Genomic DNA, 20236 nt, shown 5'->3' on the forward strand with positions numbered 1-20236 from the left:
GCAGCGCCTGACACCATGAGCGCTCAGTAAGTGGGCGATAGTCATAGTAGTGATGGTATCATCATTATTATTATTTAAGGTTTTTTTTTTTAATTAAGACTTAATTTTTTTAGAGCAGTTTTAGGTTGGCAGCAAACTTGACAGGAAGGTACAGAGAGTTCCCATAGACACCCCCGCCCCACACAGGCCCAGCTTCCCTCACCACCAGTAGCCTCCACCATAGGTGCATCTGTTACAATTGATGAACCTATCCTGACACATCATCATCACCCAAAGCCCAGAGTTCACCTTAAGGTTCACTCTTGGTGGTGTACATTCTGTGGGTCTGGACAAATGTATAATATCATGTATTCATCATTAGGGTAACATACCTAGTAGTTTCACTGCCCTAAAAATCCCCTGTGCTCTGCCTGTTCATCCCCGCCGCCACCCCACCCCCTGGCAACCGCTGATCATTTTAATGTCTCCATAGTTCTGCCTTTTCCCAGAATATCATATAATGAAATCATACAGCATATAACCTTTCCAAATTGGCTTTTTTCTCTTAGTAATATGTATTTAAGCTTCCCCTACATCTTTCCATGGCTTGATAGCTCATTTCTTTTTAACACTGAATAATATTCCATTGTCTGGATGCACCACAGTTTACCCACGCAACTACTGAAGGACATCTTGGTTGCTTCCAAGTTCTGGCAATTGGGAATAAAGCTGTTATAAACATCCGTGTGCAGGTTTTTGTGTGGATATAAGTTTCCTTATTTAAGGTTTTCGAGCAGCAGGCTGATGTGATGAAAGCAGTGTTTGAGGAGGATGAGTCTGGCAACCCCGTGCAGGTGGCGACGTGCAGGAGAGGAAGCACGAGGTGGCAGAGGGGCAGTTTGGGCAAAGAGGAGACAGGCTGGGCCAGGGAGGTGGCCGAGGGAAGGAGGAAGATGACCTGCCTGGGTCCCCACAAGAGCTCCGTGAGGCTTTATGTTGAACAGAAACAGGCTCCATGGTTGAGAAGGGGGGTGTGGGAGGCTCTGCCCTGAGGCTGCCGGAATGGCAGGGAACAGAGACAGCGTGGGCGTTGGGAGCAGATGCGGCTGGGTTTCAATCCCACATCCTGCACTTACTATCTCTATGATTTGGGCCATTTACCCAAACTGTTTCCTCATCTGTAATATGGAGTTTTCTCTCTCCGCCCGGCGTGGCAGTGCAGATTAGATGAACAAATGGAGGTGAAGCTCTCCCTGGGGTCGGCCCGCTGTCAGCCGTCTGCAGTGGGCACCCAGTCCCGGCACCCCATGAGGCAGGAGCCAGGCAGCTGTTCCTGGAGACCTACCTGCAGAGCCAGCCTGACTGACCCTCTCTGTTTCTGTTTTCACAGGAACTACCTCTTCAGACTCAGCCTTGCCAATGTCTCCCTCCTTCAGGTACATTAGCTTCCCTTCCCTGTAATCTCCCTAGTATTTGGGGGCTGGGGCCAGGGCAGCACAAGGAGTGAGATTCACAATTCAACCCCCAGGGTTGAAAACAGGAGCCCTGTGTTCTTTTCACTGGCTGTGGACTCACACTGGCAGTGGGGGTAATGGCTGGGAAGATATTTGGAAGTGGGGGCGTGGTCACAGAAACATGGGGGCACACGCAGGGCTCCTGCGTTGTGAGGACAGGAGCTAGGTGCTCCTGTTTGCCTGGACTGAGGGGTCCCAGGACGCAGGACTTTCACTAGAACCAGTATAGTACTGGGCAAACTGGAACAGCTGGTCATGCTAAGTCCAGCTGCTAAATCCAGAGGAGGGTCTCTGGGTTTGGGCCTCGAGGGAAAGGGTGGCCCTGGTTCCTTTCTTAGCCTTGCAGCCTGGCCTGAGTGATCCCATTGTAGCTCAGCGTTTTCACTGAGCTGCGACTGATTTGTTATCTGCTGCCAAGAAGGACTCCCCCAGCATAATTCCCTAAGTGCTTTGGGAGGCACTTTGATGGGACTCCTCGATCCAGAACATTTATCCCAGATTGAGAAACAGATGCCATATCATCTCTGCAGAGGCTAGACATTCTAGAGAAAGGAAGGCCATCTCTCTGTCAATGAGGGGAGGGCCTCAGTTCCTGTGTCCAGGGGAGGCTTGCTGGTCTCCAGTGATCAAGTGTTCCTTGAGCACTTGCTGTGTATCAAAAGTGAGCTGGGGGCTTCCCTGGTGGCGCAGTGGTTGAGAGTCCGCCTGCCGATGCAGGGGACACGGGTTCGTGCCCCGGTCCGGGAAGATCCCACATGCTGCGGAGCGGCTGGGCCCGTGAGCCATGGCCGCTGAGCCTGCGCATCCGGAGCCTGAGAGGCCACAACAGTGAGAGGCCGGCGTACCGCCAAAAAAAAAAAAGTGAGCTGGGGGAGGAGGGGCTATAAGACAAGCAGAGTCTCTGGCCGCTAGGGCTCACAGCACACCAGGAAAAGATGATGAGTGATACACAGAACCTAATTAGAGAATGGTACAAGGAGTTAGTCAGGGCCTGGGCTATTTGGTATTGTGTTTCACTACAAAGGGCAGTTGGGGAAGGGGAGACCTCCTTGGTGAGCTAGTGTGACACTCTGGTCTAGTTTCTTCTAGCTACACCTGGATCTAGACCCCCAGGGGCCATTGCAGCTGGTTGCCACAGAGGAGGCGCTCCACAGGGAGCAGAAAAGGTGTGACCATCCGAAAGGAGGAGCCAGGAAGAACTAGGGGAAATTGAAAAGAAATTCCATTTATCCATTTTTAATAAACATTAATAAACATTAACAAACATTTATGGAATACCTACTATATGCTGGGTCCTGTCCCAGGCATGGTACTAGGCATTTGAGATCCCAAGGTGAATCAGGCTCTGTCCCTTGCCTGAAGGAGCAAGCACATAAGAGATCATAAATGATTCCCTTTCCTGGATGGGATATGTTCCTGGGGCCTGGGCTGGAGCAAGGTGGAGTAAATTCCCGGAGGCAGCATCCCATGTCCTGCCAGTTTGGTTGGTCACAAACAGCCCAGCCAGAGCCTAGTTTCCAAGTGACTTCCATGGGAAATGAAGCCAAGATGCCAAACCCTGCAGGTCAGGGCCTGGGGGCAGCCAGTGCACAGATGGTCCAAAGTGGGTGGGAGGAAGTGGATCCAAGGGTCCTGCCTTATGCTCAGGAGGCAGTTGGCTTTTTATTAAGTTCCCATGGTCAGCAAATGAAAGTCTTCTGGAATAGTAAAGTGGCCAAAGTGGGGAAAGAGAGACAGATGCACAGAAATAATGGCAGTGCTGTGGGAAGCATGTAAGAAGGGGTGCATGCCAGGTGCCAGGTGCCCAGAGGCATGAGGAACCCCCAGGCTCCGCAGGGTCTGAAAAGTCTTCCCAGAGAGCTGCCCTTGGGCAGCAGTTTGAAGGATGGGGGTTGGCCAGGCAGCTAAGGAGGAGACAAGGTGTGAAATAGCATGGAGCACTGAGGGGGCCAGTGTGGCAGGATCATGGGGTGGGAGTGGGATAAAGGTAGGAGATGAGGCCCAGGAAGAGAGAGAGTCTACATCACAGAGGGTCTTCATGGCTGAGCAGAGGGGTCCATATTTTATTTTGAAGGCAAAGAGGTATGAGCCGAGAAGTGGCAGATTTGGTGTTCAGATCACCTAGCCCAGAGGTGATGCAGAGAATGCAGAGAATGCATTAGCAGAGGAACTGGTTAGGAGAAACGACAATAATCCAGGTGATTGATGGGGAGAATTGAATTAAGGCAGCAGAGTGGGGATGGAGAGAAGAAAGGACATGATCTTCAGGTGGCAGAATCATACAGCGTCACAGCATCACATGGCTCCACAGAGCACCAGGCACATTGTCTTCTGTGTGAAGGTGACCCCTAGAGTTGGGAAGGTGGCAGCCCTGGAGGGCTTAGCGAAGGCTTGGACTACAGTGGTGCCATCTAGGTTTCTGGCTTGCAGAGCTGGGTAGCATAAATCAGGATGGGACTGGAGCTAGCCTGACTCTAGACACTGGTTCCCCCTCGGTTGCCCACGAGAATCACCAGAGGAGCTTTACAAAGCACTGATGCCTAAGAGGTTCTGTTCTAGGGTACAGCCGGGCACTGGGATTTTTAAAGGCTCCCAGGTGATTCCTTTGTGCAGCCAGATATAGGAACCACTGCTCTAGGATGTTAAGGCCTTTTTTGTAGATGCTGCCCAACTGGTTCGGCTTCCCCAGGTGTCCTTGACGGTTGACCTCTGGGTCCTGGGTCCCGTACCTTACCAGATGTTAGGACCCTCCGGCTTGATGCTGAGGCCTGGCATTTGGTTCATTCTGCTCCGTGTGGATCTGGTCTCAGCCATGGGAAGGTACCTTCTGCCAGCCCTATCACTCATGATTGTGGCAGGAGCTGGGCCTCTGGGGCTTTTCTGAAGGCTTTTCTGGAGACCAGCCACAACTGCAACCAGGAATTGGTTTTACCACCTTCCCAGGGTGTCTCTTAGGGCCTGACTCCAGGAGTTCAGATTGGATTCTTTGTAACAGAGCTAAGGGGATAAATAAATACAATTCATGTTCACATCCCCACCTCCCCACCATAGGGGGAACCACCTAGCCACAAAGAGGAGGGAACGAGAGAGAAGTTAGAGCGGGCTGTCCAGCATCCCCTCCACCAGGCAGGAGGCCGACCTCAGCCTCTGGTCTCCTGGTTTGTACTGAGAAAGCCCTGCCTTTTGACCATGAAAGCTGGACTTCATTGAGCGCTCCTCCATTGCCCTGTCTGGGGCTTTGGGTTCCTGTTTATAAGCTTTCAGTCCACAGCATCTGCTATCACAATTGGCTCACAGCAACTAAGTGCTAAAAATGAGCTGCACCCCTTTGCTGAAAAGAGGAGACAGGGTCAAGGCCTCCCTGCTCCCCAGCCCAGCTTCCTTTACTCTCCGTCCTGCCTGGTGCACACACGCAGTTATAAATCTCCATTACAGCCAACTGATCCTCCCACGTGGCCCCAGGGTATGATTTAACCAAACTTAAACCTCAGTGCTTTATTGATAGTTTAAATAATTAACATCCCTTAAAGAAAAATCTAAATGCAAACAGTTTATGCAAACCAGCGTCCATTAAAAGGACTTCTAAGTACCTAACCCCTGTTAAACAATTTGTGTAAACTACTCTGCCTTAAGGAAAATAGAAAAACCCAGCTTCCTTCCAAGTCTCTAAGCAACAAGGGAGGAGAGATGCAGGTAGCGGCAGAGGGGGCAGGGCGCGCGCGCGCACGCCCATGCTTGCAGAAGGGGAGGGGAAACCAAATCAGCTCACCAGTGACTGTTATTTATCACTGTAACTTAATAAACTGGTGTGGGAAAGAAAAGGTGGCAAGTGGTCGACAGTGTCAGGGGGATGCTGAATGATAAGCTTACTTGGATTGGTCAATCAGGAGCTCATGAGCCACCTGTGCCACAGCAGTTCCAGAGGATGACGTGGCTGGAGGCCTAATTGCAATGGATTTATGATCTTGGGCTGCCACATATCCTGCATGTGCAAACATGGGGACTGTTCTGCACATATGCATCAGGATGCACATGGGGCTTTGTTTGCGCCTGGGCAGATGGTGAGGCTGATCCTGAGCTCTTTTCTAGTTGTCTCCACATTGTCCAAACTAAGCTGGCAGCTCCATAGTTTTTTGAAATCTAAACTCTGATGAGTGGTGGACTTAATGCTCAGCTGTTTTAATGTTCAGCCATCGTCTCTGGTGTCCAGGGGTGCTGCTCAGTCTATAAGAGATTATCCAGTTCCTGGCTGTCTCAACTGCTTTCCCCATACCAGAAAACCATGCAGTTTCTCTTTACTAGAGATTGCCATCCTGGAATTTCTGGGACAGTCCTAGTTTAAGGCATTCTGCATGGCCGATTGATCATACACATCTTATCTCCACTCCTTCACAAAACTCACTAAAAGGACAGTGAGAAATTTTAAAAGGTACAGATCTGCAATGACAGAGAGAACAAAAGAGATGTCAGTAGAGAAGAGATTAAATGTATTCTGGGAAGGTGGAAAATGGATGGAGCAAATCATAACCAATTTAGTAGAGCAGAACAGTTTACAGAGGGAGATATGGCAGAGAAGCATGATGACTCCCCAGAAGGCCTCAGAAATTGGGGTGTTGGATATTGTGGAATGTGAGGATGAGGTACAAGGCTAAAAGGGGGAAATGGTTGAAATTATCTAAATTGAGAAGTCAGAACCCAGATCTCCTGTCCCATCCCACACAGTAATCCCTTCCTCCATTTACCCCTCCCCCAATAAAGGGAGATTAAGACCCTTTTTTTCATTAAAAAAAAAATTTATTGAAGTGTAGTTGATTTGCAAAGTTGTGCTAATTTCTTCTGTGCAGCAAAGTGACTCAGTTATACATATATATATATATATATATATATATATATATATATATATTTTTTCATAGTCCTTTCGCGGACTCTCAACCACTGCACCACCAGGGAAGCCCCTACATTCTTTTTCATAGTCCTTTCCATTTTGTTTTGTCACAGGATATTGAATATAGTCCCCTGTGCTATACAGTAGGACCTTGTTGTTTATCCATCCTGTATATAATAATTTGCCTCTGCTAATCCCAAACTCCCATTCCTTCCCCCCCGCACTCCCCCTTGGCAACCACAACTCTATTCTCTATGTCTGTGAGTCGTTCTGTATTGTAGATATGTTCATTTGTGCCGTATTTTAGATTCCACATATAAGTGATAGCATATGGTATTTGTCTTTCTCTTTCTGACTTACTTTGTTCATTATGCTAATCTCTAGGTTCATCCATGTTGCTGCAAATGGCATTATTTCATTCTTTTTGATGGCTGAGTAATGTTCCATTGTCTATATATGCCACATCTTCTTTATTCATTCATCTGTTGATGGACATTTAGGTTGTTTCCATGTCTTGGCTATTGTAAATAGTGCTGCTGTGAACATAGGGGTGCATGTATCTTCTTGAATTATACTTTTGTCTGGGTATACGCCCAGGAGTGGAATTGCTGGATCATGTGGCAACTCTAGTTTTAGTTTTTTGAGGAACCTCCATACTTTTTCCATAGCTGCTGCACCAGTTTACATTCCCACCAACAGTGTAAGAGTGTTCCCTGTTCTCCACACCCTCTCCAGCATTTGTTATTTATAAGCTTTTTAATGATGGACATTCTGACAGGTATGAGCTGGCACCTTGTTGTAGTTTTGATTTGCATTTCTCTAATAATTAGCAATACTGAGAATCTTTTGATGTGCCTATTGGCCATCTGTATGTCTTCTTTGGAGAAATGTCTATTTAGGTCTTCTGCCCATTTTTCGATTGGGTTGTTTGGGTTTTTTTGTTGTTGAGTTGCATGAGCTGTTTGTATATTTTGGAAATTAAGCCCTCGTTGGTCGCATCATTTGCAAATATTTTCTCCCAGTCCGTAGGTTGTCTTTTCATTTTGTTTGTGGTTTCCTTTGCTGTGCAAAAACTTGTAAGTTTGAGTAGGTCCCATTTGTTTATTTTTGTTTTTACTTCTATTGCCTTTGGAGACTGACCTAAGAAAACATTGGTACAGTTTATGTCAGAGAATATTTTGCCTATGCTCTCTTCTAGGAGTTTTATGGTGTCATATCTTATGTTTAAGTCTTTAAGCTGTTTTGAGTTTATTTTTGTGCATGGTGTAAGGGTGTCTTCTAACTTCATTGATTTGCATGCAGCTGTCCAACCTCCCCAGCATGACTTGCTGAAGAGACTTTTTTCCCATTTTATATTCTTGCCTCCTTTGTCAAAGATTAATTGACCCTACAGTGTGGGGTTTTTTCTGGGCTCTCTATTCTGTTCCACTTATCCATCTGTCTGTTTTTGTGCCAATACCACGTTGTTTTGATTACTGTAGCTTTGTAGTATTGTCTGAAGTCTGGGAGGGTTATGCCTCCTGCTTTAAGACCCTTTCTTTAAAGACCCAACTGGTGAGCCTCCAAATTTGGAGATTCCAGGAAAGGTGAAATCACACTGATGGGGTATGGGGCTAGAACAATATTTCTTTTTCTCTCTTTGTGCAATTTATTTATTGAAGAAAACTGGTCATTTGTCCTATAGTGTTTCCCACAATCCTGACTTTGCTGATTGTAATCCAAATGGTACAATTTAATGTATTCCTCTGTTCCCTGTATCATCTGTGAATTGATTGTTAGATTTAAAGACTTTATTTAGTTTAGATTCTGGCAAGATTACTTCAGAGGTGTTATTGTGTACTTTTTTAGGTGGTACATAGTATCCGATTTTCTCTGTTTTTTTTTAATGTTAGCAGCCATTGATGATTGTTTCCCAGATCCATTAATTCTTTAGGTATTACAGTATATTAGCCGGATTACTTCTACAAGGAGAAACTTCTCCTCATCTCCTATTTGATTACCCAATGATACAGTCATATAGAAAAGGCAGGATAAATATTTGATACTCTGTCTTTATTCACCAGTTTTCAAATAATGAACTGGCTTGGAAGTATCTGTCAATGATGATCAGTTAATTTAATTTTATTATTATTATTATTACAGACTCATGGCTTTAAACATTGTGGGTGTTGCAACCTATTGCAGTTATCTCTCATGACTATCCCATCTTTCGCCAGTAGGGGGCCTCTTCAAATTGGCTCCTGGCCCTGTGACACTATGACCCTAGTGGTCTTTGCTTCCTTACTATTCGGTGTGAGGAGATATCTAGGCTCACCTTGTACATTTCCTGCCCCAGACCTAGAATTAGTCATTACTCCAAGAAACCTTGGCTCCTTTCAATGGGAAATGGTTAATGATTTATTTTTATATATCAATAGCCAAAAATCACCAGACATTTGAGGAAAGCCTCTACAGTGAAAGGGAAAGATCAAAACAAACAAGCAAACAGAATGGAGGAAGCTTTAAGAAACAGGGACAATGCAAGACATACAAGAAAACACTTTGTAAATTAATTTTAAAAACTAATTAGAATCTTCTGAGATATAAGAATATATTTTGTTTATAAAACATTAAATTAAAAATGAAAATTTAAAAAGTGATTGGGGAAATAAAAATTGAATGGAAGGATTAGAAGGTAAAGTTGAAGAAATATCTCTCAGAAATTAGAACGACAAAAAAAAGAAATGAAAAACAGAGAAAAAAATGAGAAATAACAGAAAATTAGAGGATCAATGCACAAGGGCCAACAGTGGATTGGATTAATAAGAGTTACAAAAAAGAGAACAGAGAAAAAAATGAGGAAGAAATTATGGGTGAAATAACATAAGAAAATTTGCCAAAATAGAGGATGAGTCTTCACATTGAAAGGGCTGACTGAGTTCCCAAAAGAGACCCTGCACTAAGGCACATCACTGTGAATTTCAGGATACTGTTATCGAAGGTGATTCTAAAAGCTTTTAGCTTTTTTTTTCTAAAGAGAAAAAGGAAAAGAAAACGATCACTACAAAAGACTGGGAACAAGAATCACACCAGACTTCTCAGTAGCAACACTGGAATCTAGAAGACAATGGAGGAATAAATGCCTTTACAATTCTGAGTGAAAATTATTTTCAACTTAGAATTCTATACCAAAACGATCAATCAAGTATGAAGATAGAATGAATCAGACATGCAAGAATTTTAAAAAATTGATCTACCATGTTCCTTTTCATAGGAAGATACTGGAGATGTGTTCTACCAAAATAAGCAAGTAATTCAAGAAAGGGGAAACACAGGATTCAGCAAACAGGAGAGGAGTGGAGGTAAGTCCCAGGTTAACAGCAAAACAGGAGACCTCAAGAGCAACCAGGTCATACTGGGGCAGGAGGCTGGAGGCTGGCAGGAGGAAGAGAATGGGAATTAATAGGTTATCTGAACCATTTGTGTGTACAGTTAGCAGATGTTATTGAGAGGGACTGTTGGGCAATAGGGAAAAATCAGTGATAGGTACGTTGTAAAACAAGCCAATGAAGAAAATCAAGACAATTATTCAGTCCAGGAAAAACAAAAAGTTGGTTAAGAAAGGATACCTCATCAGAATAGGCATATTTCATTGATTCTCAGAGGCATATGTTTTCACATTTTACTGAGTCTGAAGTCAGGCCATGTCTTTCTGTCAAAGGCATCTTACAGTCACCATTGGCCAGACCACAGTCCTGATGGAGTTGTCTCTACCTGTGAAGGTGTGAACTTGGTCATTATTCCTGGTGTTCTCACCCAGCAACAGCCACCCATTGATATCTCAGCCCACAAACCATTTTAGGAGGGACTAGGAATCCTGGTTTGTCAGAAAACCTTCTGTGGACACCTGCTGGTAAGATCAAGAAGGTGCCAGCATCCAACCTGCAGAATGGGGGCAATGACTTGGAAGAAAATTCTGGAAACCAGAGAGGAATACTCTTGAAGAATTGCTGCATCACTGGCTTCCTGGGTGGTTCAAAAAACGATAGTCTAAAACAAGCAAACAAACAAAACAACAGAAAATGAGCACTGATGACAATAGAAAAGTGATTCCAAAGAGATGAACTCTGAATCCAGAGAAGGTTTAAGAATATTTAATTAATTTTGCTTACATTTTTCTTTTTTGTGTGCACAAGATTAATATATGATTAAATATATATCTAAATAAGAGCACTTCCAATAAGCTTACTTTAAAAATGTAAGTAATAAAGGAGTTCGGCAGTATGTTTTCTTTCTATGTGGTTCCTATTACGATAGATGGTGTCTTACATTCAGTGAAATCTGGGGTTCTAGTTGGTAGCAGTGAACAATTTTCACACACTCACAATAAAGTAAATACTGGTGTTGATTTTAAAATATTAAATAATTATATTAAAATATTAAATAATTAATATTACATAATTATAATGGGAGGACAGGGAGAAGGGAAATGTATGTGTGCTTTGGGGTGGGGGAGAATGGGGATGGGTAAGTGGAAAAAAATCTTCACCTCCGTAACAGGAAGTCAGAAGATGAAGTCTGAGATTGACACATATATATATATATTTTTTTTTGCGGTACGTGGGCCTCTCACTGTTGTGGCCTCTCCCGTTGCGGAGCACAGGCTCCGGACGCGCAGGCTCAGCGGCCATGGCTCACGGGCCCAGCCGCTCCGCGGCATGTGGGATCTTCCCGGACCGGGGCACGAACCCGTGTCCCCTGCATCGGCAGGCGGACTCCCAACCACTGCGCCACCAGGGAAGCCTATGACACATATTTTTGAGAAACTGGATTTAAAAAAAACACATACAGAAAAATAGCTAAAGGAGTCTAAAGTAGTTCCCTTGGGAAATGGGGTTGGGGTGTGAGAAGAGTCGGTTGCTGGGGGCTTCTTAAATTACTTTTTCATACTATTTAAACTTTTCAACTCTGCGCATCATTATTTTGATAAAAATATTTTTTAAAATAAAAATAAATAAAATGACTCAAGCCTGTTCTGTGCTGTTATCATTATAAATATACATATTCTTTTCAGGCCATATGTTCTAACTTTTGGTTTTAGAAATCTACACACTGTGAGAGGCTGCAGGATGTAACAGAGAGAGCTTAGCTCTAGTGTCAGCTGTCTGTGTCTGCATCTTGGGTTTGTTGCTTACTAGCTTTGTGACCTTGGGAAAATTGCTCAGCTTCTCTGAGCTTCATTTTCCTCACCTGTAAAATGAAGAGAGAGGTGTGTCAAGTGCCTGTCCTGGTGCTCAGCTCCATGTGACTTTGTCTACACCTTTTGATTGTACACAGCTGTCCCCCATGAGCCCCCAATCCTCACAATGGGTTTCCCACCCCCTTAGAAATAAGGCTGACCCCTTTAAAGTGCCCTGGTGCTCAGGGACCCCAAGGCCCCAGCAAGGCCCCTTTGTCCACACAGTCCCCCTGCAGCCACCCACTATCCAGAGATTTAGGCCTGGACATCGGCAGTATATGTGGGTCATTGCCCTTTTCTGCCCCCAGAGGCCCTGAGTTTGCTTGTTCATATCCCTCTTTCTTCTCACATCAGGCTTAGTCTTGGCGCTGATGTGGTGCTGAGTATGACAATGGTTCCATTGTTCCTGGCCAGAAGCCCATGGCTCTGTGGCCAGATGCCAGGGGTCATTTGCCCTTCTCCAAGGTCTGGGAGCAGAGACCTGAGCTCCAGGCCTGGCATGGCAGGATGAGCCCAGCCTGGTCATCGGTCTGATGGAGGCATGACCAAACTCACCACCCAGCTCCCAAATCCAAGGTCTGCAGAAGTCAGCCCTCCGACTGCCCCACCAGGCAGGCGCCCTGGGGCTGTGGGTGAGCTGCAGCCTGGACTGCAGAGAGCAGCCCAGCCGCTCCGGCTCCCAGCACCTCTTCCCCTCCCACATCCTGGGTCCTGGAGCTCGGCAGGCAGTGACTGCACGCCTAGAAGGAGCTTTTTTAGAAATTAAAAGCAGGTGGGTTGTTTTTCTTTCTTTTTCTTTTCCTTTTTTTTTTTTTTTTTTTTTTTTTTCCCTTTTGGATAGGGGAGAGGGTTTTTCACAGCGCCCCCCCCCCACCCAGCACCTCTTCCCCTCCCACATCCTGGGTCCTGGAGCTCGGCAGGCAGTGACTGCACGCCTAGAAGGAGCTTTTTTAGAAATTAAAAGCAGGTGGGTTGTTTTTCTTTCTTTTTCTTTTCTTTTTTTTTTTTTTTTTTTGTTTGCCCATTTGGATAGAGGAGAGGCTTGCTCAGGGCTCCCTCTCCCAGGACAGGTAGGCAGTTCATGTTTATACATGTGACCCAGAAGTATATAATGAGCCACACTCCAGGGCTGACACTGCCTGGACATGAAGGGTATCACTTCTCCCTCCAGCTGCTCTTCGGTGACTGGGAGGGCTCTCAGAGAGTATAGGCAGAACAGATGAAGGGGAACAGCGTTTTCTGGTGGGGACAGCCCTCTCCTAATGCCCTGGGCACTGGAGAACATGCAATGTCCTCTGAGTCCCTGAGTGGAAGCTGTGTCCCCAAAACATGACCCCACGATAGAGCATGAGTGATACTACAGGGAAACAAGGAAGCAGCCTGTACAGAGGTGGGGCGAGGGTAGCAAGTAAGAAAGGGGAAGTCCTAGGTCCTTGAGACAGTGGAATGAAGAGGAAAAAAACACGTAGCCTTTGAACCAGGGATGTGGGTTCCAATCCCTGCTCTACCACATACCAGCGGCAAGTCGTGCAGAACTTTGCAGGGTTGTAGTGGGCAGGTGAAATCGATCTCCTGTATCTAAGATTGGCCGATCTAGCCTTTCCTCCCTCCCTGCCTCCCATTCATTCGAGGGACATCTGGCACATGCTGGAGGCACAATTCCGATCTCCCACTCAGGGCCTGGGGTGGGAATGAAGGTCCTTGGCCACTCAAAGTTCCTTGGCTAACCTGGGGAAGGAAGGGGTGGGGAGGACCCAGGCCAGAGCCACGTGGGGACGGTGTGGGTTAAGGCAGTTTTTACTCCAGGCTTCTCCAACTCGAGCAGGTATAGAGGGTTTTGGGCTGAGGGGGTGTCTAGGGGTAAGGAGTCTGGCAGCGCTGCCGGGTCCACGTGGATATTGTGAGAGGAACCTTACCCTGCAGGCCGTGGCTGGCCCTTTCCCAGCTCTCTGTCCTCTCCAGCCATGGCTGCTGCCTGCTCTGGCTGTGAGGGACACAGCCGTGTGATGTCTGTGTGCTCCTCCCACAGGCCACAGAGTGGGCCTCCAACGAGGACACGCGCCGCTCCTGCCAAAGCAAAGGGAAGACCGAGGTACGTGGCCTTGGCAGCCAGGGGCCTGGTTTAGAGCCGGCGGGAGGCTTGCGGTTGTAGGGATGGAGGGGCACCGTGTGGGCACGAGGCCACCTGCATGAGAGGCCCAGCCTGGAGGAGCCAGGGGCTCCTGGTGCAGGCGAGGATGCAGCCTGAGCATCTGACTGGGTGGTGAGGCAGGGAGCCGGCCTGGGAGGGAGGTGTGGGGGAGGGGAGACATCCACAGATGCAACCTCAGCTTCAGAGAGTGCTTTTGAGTATTTGCGGTGCAGTGGCGTGACAGAAGGACACCCAGCTCTGCAGCTGGAGAGCTTGTCCCTCTATTACTTCCCCTTTGTTGCCTCAGGAGGAGTGTCAGAACTACGTGCGAGTCCTGATTGTCACTGGCCGGAAAGTGTTCATGTGTGGGACCAATGCCTTTTCGCCAGTGTGCTCCAGCAGGCAGGTGAGGGCTGTGCAGCGTCCGGCAGACAGAGGGGGTCACCAAGAGGTTCCCTCACTCAGGCACACAGCCTGGGAATGGGGCTGTCAGTTCAACACAAAAACCAAAACGAAAAGGATGCCCAGTTAGATTTGAATTTCAGGTAAAAAACAAACAGTATGTTAGTATCAGTATGTCCCAGGCAAGATTGGGGGCATCCTTACACTAAAAAATTATTCGTTGTTCATCAAAATTCAACCTCACCTTAGAGGTGAGGCAATTATGGCAATTGCCCTGACTCTTGGCACACCTTCCCCTCCATGACGGCTGCTCCCTCAGAGGGACTGTGGGGTGGGCAGTGAGGAGGCGGGGGAGGGAAGCACAGGCCTAGAGAGACCAGGGACCCAGGAGGAAACAAAACTCTGGGTGGAGGGAAAGAACAGGCAGCCCCAGGGTCTCGGGGAAAAGCGCCCCGTCTCCCCATCATCCCCAGGTGGGGAACCTCAGCCGGACCGTGGAGAAGGTCAACGGTGTGGCTCGCTGCCCCTACGACCCGCGCCACAACTCCACAGCCGTCATCTCCTCCCAGGGGGAGCTCTACGCAGCCACGGTCATCGACTTCTCAGGTCGGGACCCTGCCATCTACCGCAGCCTGGGCAGCAGGCCACCGCTTCGTACCGCCCAGTATAACTCCAAGTGGCTCAATGGTAAGGAGATCCAGCCCCGGGGGGCTCCCCTGGTCCTAAGCCAGCCAGCCCACCCTGACCCCCATCAGTTTCCTTCCTGCCCAACCAGAGTGGGGCAGATGGTCGCCCAAGGACCACAGCATGTTGGAGAGGGGCTGTGGATGAAATCACAGATGTCCTGAGGACCCAGAGCAGATAGAGGGCAGGCTACGAAGGGAGAGAAAGAGCTAGGAATTGAGGAGGAGGAAAGGTTATGGGAAAGAAGAGATCGGAGGAGGGTGATTTGAGTTTCTTGCCCCTTGGAGTTGAATCCCTGCTTCTCCACTAACGAGCTGTGTGGCCTTGAGCAAGCACTTGACCTCTCTGTGCCACAATGGTCTCATCTGTAATATGGGGACGGTCATAGTATATACCTCATAGCTTGTTAAGAGGGTCAAACAGGTTAATCCATATAAAGCACTTATAACAGTGTCTGGTACACAGTGAGTGCTCAGTCATCCGTGTTAACTATTATTATAACTGCACTTTGCGTTGGAGGTGGGAATAGGGTTAGAGCCCCCAGGTCATCAAGCTGGTGGGGGGTTGTCAGGATGCCTACCTGAGGAAATGCAAGTAGTTGAGTACTCCCAACTCTGCCCCCTTCCTCCCTCCTGGCCTGACCCACCCCTTGTTCCTCTTCTGCCCCAGAGCCAAACTTTGTAGCAGCCTATGATATCGGGCTGTTCGCGTACTTCTTGCTGCGGGAGAACGCGGTGGAGCATGACTGCGGACGCACCGTGTACTCTCGGGTGGCCCGCGTGTGCAAGAATGACATGGGGGGCCGGTTCCTGCTGGAGGACACTTGGACCACGTTTATGAAGGCCCGGCTCAACTGCTCCCGCCCGGGTGAGGTCCCCTTCTACTACAACGAGCTGCAGAGTGCCTTCCACCTGCCGGAGCAGGACCTCATCTACGGGGTCTTCACCACCAATGTGTGAGTCCCTGCCCGCCCCCACCCCGCCCTGGATGTCAGGAATGCGCTCTGAACTGCTTCGAAGCCTGATGACTTTGGGCAGGTCCCTCTCTGAGCCCTTGTTTCTCTTTCTGTAAAATGGGGATTGCTGTGCCTTCTGCACTGGGTCCTCTGAGGATTTTGTGACTCGCTGCCTCCTGAGAGGTGAGCCCTTGTTCTGGGCTGCTGTGACGGGCAGGCCTAGGCCAGATATGAAGAAAGTAAAAGGAGCTGGATTGTGGCTCCGGGAAGGAAGAACTTGCTGGTGATGAAAGTGAAATAGGCTGCCTTCAGTGAGGGGATGGCAACCTCAGGAGGGTCCAGCAGCTGCCCGTCGGGGAGGCTCAGAGGGGACTCTTTACCCTTCCAACCTCAGGACTCCATGATCCTGCTAAATCTATCAGAGTCTTCTGGCAATCCCGACTGCCCTGGAAAGCCCAGGCTAGGAATTAGAACCCGTTTTGTTTCCTAAGTGTGAGGAAGGGTAACCCCCATGGAGATCATGAGACCCTCCTTCCACAGCCTCTTCTGTGTAAAGGCTGACCCATTCAGGTGATTTTTTTATAGAGAATGCTGAATGGGCGGCAGAGACCAAGAAACACATTTGTTGTACAGGATGCTGTGCTGGGTTCTTTGTAAGGACAGAAACATATGAAGCAGAGCGGAGTTTGCTTACCTAGGGCCCCAGATAGCAGGCATTGGCTGAGGGCCAGGTTAGCTACAGGAAGGATAGTCTAAGGGGATGGACAGGGAGAAGAGTAAAGCAGGGAAGCTGGAGCAGAGAAGCCGCCCAAGCCAGGGGACAGACATGCAGCACAGCCCACACAGGCCATGAGCTGACAGCGGGGACTTAGTGACCAGCCCGCTGTCAGCAGCAGAAGGTGGGCAGCCGTGAGCAAAGGGCGGGAGTCACTGCAGAGGCATCAAGGGAAAATAGCAGCATTAGTGTAGACTGCACATTGTTTATGTATTGTGCACCTTCACCATGCCCCAGGTTCTTGTCATGGTGGAGGTCAGGGGGATGGGGGACACACCAGCGGGCAAGAGCAGCCCTGACTCTGCCCATAAGGACCTTACATTCTCGAGAATGGCCAGTTTTAACTGTAATAAATCCTACAGAGGGAAAGGGCAGTGTGCAGAGAAGCTGTGATCAGTGTGGAGGGTCGATGATCAGGGAAGGCTTCCTGTAGAAAGTGACATCTACAGGATGACTGGGAATCATCCTGTAGCTAGGGGAGAGGAGCATTGCAGCCCGAGGGAACAACACGTGCAAAGCTTGGGGTGGGAAAAAATGTTTGAGGAACTGAGAGGAGACCCGTGTGGCAGGAACCTGGCAGGTGAAGACGGGAGAGTCAGCCGAGGGGTGAGCATGGGAGGATTATGCCCGGAAGGGCCTTGTAGACTGCTTTAAGGGTTTTGATCTTTATCCTAAGAGTAAGGAGACGTTATTGGAGGGTTTGAAGGAGGACAGGGGCTAGCTCAGATGTGCATTTTGTAACACTCACTCCGGCTGCTGTGTGGATAATGGATCAGAGGAGACCGGACGGGCTGCAGGGACAGTGCAGCATCCTGGAGGAGACAGTGGGGACTGCGACCAGGCAGAGGGGAGCGAAATGCACACATTTCGGGGAGGGACTGAGTACAGAGAACAGCCCTGGAAACACTTGGTGTAGTGGTGTCCTCTCTCCGAACTGCCCGCATCAGACTCATAGAAACGTCTGAATCCATGACTGAAAGGGATCTGAGAGGTCATCTGGCTGCGGGTGGTGGGCTGCAACACAGATTTCTGGTTTGGCAACGAAGTTGTTGTTGGGTTTTCCTTTTTGTTGTTTGTGGGTTTTTTTGCGGTACGCGGGCCTTTCACTGTTGCGGCCCCTCCCGTTGCGGAGCACAGGCTCCGGACGCGCAGACTCAGCGGCCATGGCTCACGGGCCCAGCCGCTCCGCGGCACGTGGGATCTTCCCGGACCGGGGCACGAACCCGCGTCCCCCGCATCGGCAGGCGGACTCTCAGCCATTGCGCCACCAGGGAAGCCCTCTTTTTTTTAAATAAAATAAATAAAGCAGAATCGATCGGAATGAAAATATCAGAGTATAATGTATTTAGTAAGGGTACATATTGCTTCATGAAAATTCATTGCAAATGTGTATGTGTGCATGTATGTGTGTGTCCTCCCGAGCTGCAATATAAAATATATTTCTTACAGTGGGCCAGGGACTAAAATGTTTGAAAACCATTGACTTTATTTGACCCTCCCACTGAATAAACGAAGGGGATGAGGAGGTAGCACAGAAGGATCCACCAGTGCTTCTCATCAGTGGGTCTTTCTTTACCGGAGGCTTTCCGCGGTGTGAAAACCATGTTTCCTCCTTCTGTGATACCCCTGTGGTGCGGAAGGCACCAGAGTCATCATAGGTGCCTAGTAAGCCTTGGAGCTGTGCCATGCTGTGATTTGACAGCTGGCCATGGGATTTAAGGGGAAGGTGCCGAGGCCTCCAGGGAAGGCAGCATGCCTCCATCTCTTGCCTTTCAGAAACAGCATTGCCGCATCTGCTGTCTGCGCCTTCAACCTCAGTGCCATCTCTCAGGCTTTCAATGGCCCGTTTCGCTACCAGGAGAACCCCAGGGCCGCCTGGCTCCCCATCGCCAACCCCACCCCCAATTTCCAGGTACAGCTTCTCCTCCCCTTTCCCTCTCCTCACATACCACACCCTCCCCCAGACTGCCAGCCGCAAGCTGATCCCCAGCTACTTAGTGCAACCACCAAATGTGTCCCTGCTGATCTATGCCCATCTGTGGGGTCTGTGATGGTTCCCTAAGAGGGTGGTAACCTCAAGACTGTGGAGCAAGAAAGGGAGAGTGGGTGGGATGCAGAACAAGGGAGCCTGCTCTGAGCCATCTCTAAATGTGACCCCTCACCTCCAGAGAGGCAGGGAGGGGGGACCCCAGCTCTACTCGGCGTAGGGAACCAGGAGAGCAGTCACAAGCTATCTGGCCAGAATTCAGGGATTTTTAGCTGGAGTTTGCTTGCAGTCTACGCAGTGTGGGTACTAATGCCTGGAGGATCTCTGAGTGCCAGGAGTGGTCAGAGCCCAGCCATGGGTGGTGTGAGCATCCCCAGTGTGGAGAAGGGGAAGGAGCCATGGGACAGAGAAAACTGCAGATGGTTGATTTGCATATTCATCCAACTTCCTGACCAGGAGGCAGAATGGAGCAGGGAAAGACCTCAGGCTTTTCAGTAGTACAATCCTGACCCAGATCTAGCCCTCTCTGGGTCACCTTGGGCAAGTCACTCAACCTCCTTGAGCCTCTTTACCCTTATCTGGCACATGGGGATAATACCAACGACCTCATAGATACGTTGGAGGGTTGATATGCACCTGAGGTGGTCTGTAGAATGTAGTAGGTACTCAATAAATGGTAGTTGCCTTCCAGCTTTGGTTTAGAAGGCGTAAGAACCTTGAGCTGATAGGGACATGGGAGAAGGAAGGCAGGGCTTGGCCCAACATGGGCGAGGGGCACCTACAGCGACAGCATGAAATAACAGGACACTTGTTACCCACACTCATATAATCAGTTTCTAGATAATCCAGCCCCCCTTTCATCTTCCTTGTCCTCTTCTCCATCCCTGGTAGGTCCCTCATCCTCTGTCTTCCCAGCCTCATTTTCCCTTAGTTCCCAAAGATGAGGCATCTTCCTGGAAGAGGGTGCAGGGCACTTAGCGGGGGATTTTGGGGGGCAGGGAGAAGGGATTGGAGAATCAGAGTCTGGGTTGCGAGGAAGGAGGGATACGGGACTGCGGCAGCCCCGCGGCTGGGCATGCGTGACCCGGTTCCCTGCCGCAGTGCGGCACCCTGCCCGAGGTGGGCCCCAACGAGAACCTGACGGAGCGAAGCCTGCAGGATGCACAGCGCCTGTTCCTGATGAGCGAGGCCGTGCAGCCGGTGACACCCGAGCCCTGTGTCACCCAGGACAGCGTGCGCTTCTCACACCTCGTGGTGGACCTTGTGCAGGCCAAGGATACGCTCTACCACGTGCTCTACATCGGCACCGGTGAGGCCGCCCCGCCCCGCCGGCGCTCGGGGTGGGAGGAGGTTGAGCGGCAGGGGCTGGGCCGCGAGGTTCCGGGACCTTTAAGGCCACCCTGATATGGCCCCTCCAGAGTCCGGCACCATCCTGAAGGCGCTGTCCACGACAAGCCGCAGCCTCCGCGGCTGCTACCTGGAGGAGCTGCACGTGCTGCCCCCCGGGCGCCGGGAGCCGCTGCGCAGCCTGCGCATCCTGCACAGCGCCCGTGCGCTCTTCGTGGGCTTGAGCGACGGCGTGCTGCGGGTGCCGCTGGAGAGGTGCGCCGCCTACCGCAGCCAGGGGTAAGCGGGCGCCGCGGGAAGGCGAGCGGGCGCCGCGGGAAGGCGGCCGGGCGGCCGGGCGGGTTCGCCTCCAGACGCAG

At 49.4% G+C, this 20236-nt stretch overlaps 1 protein-coding gene across 2 annotated transcripts in view; it reads left to right on the forward strand.

Annotated features, from left to right (window-relative positions):
• SEMA5B (semaphorin 5B) overlaps positions 1–20236 on the forward strand; it is a 41613-nt gene that overhangs the window by 8788 nt on the left and 12589 nt on the right. For both annotated transcript variants that reach the window (XM_007449696.1, XM_007449697.1), the window contains exons 3-10: positions 1370–1415; positions 13626–13688; positions 14035–14133; positions 14603–14816; positions 15483–15768; positions 18320–18455; positions 19632–19839; positions 19949–20156. In XM_007449696.1, coding sequence (XP_007449758.1) covers positions 1370–1415; positions 13626–13688; positions 14035–14133; positions 14603–14816; positions 15483–15768; positions 18320–18455; positions 19632–19839; positions 19949–20156 — 1260 coding nt within the window. The remainder of the gene's footprint in view (positions 1–1369; positions 1416–13625; positions 13689–14034; positions 14134–14602; positions 14817–15482; positions 15769–18319; positions 18456–19631; positions 19840–19948; positions 20157–20236) is intronic.

Source organism: Lipotes vexillifer, unplaced genomic scaffold (assembly GCF_000442215.2).
Source record: "Lipotes vexillifer unplaced genomic scaffold, Lipotes_vexillifer_v1.1 scaffold1378, whole genome shotgun sequence".
NCBI lineage: Eukaryota > Metazoa > Chordata > Mammalia > Artiodactyla > Lipotidae > Lipotes > Lipotes vexillifer.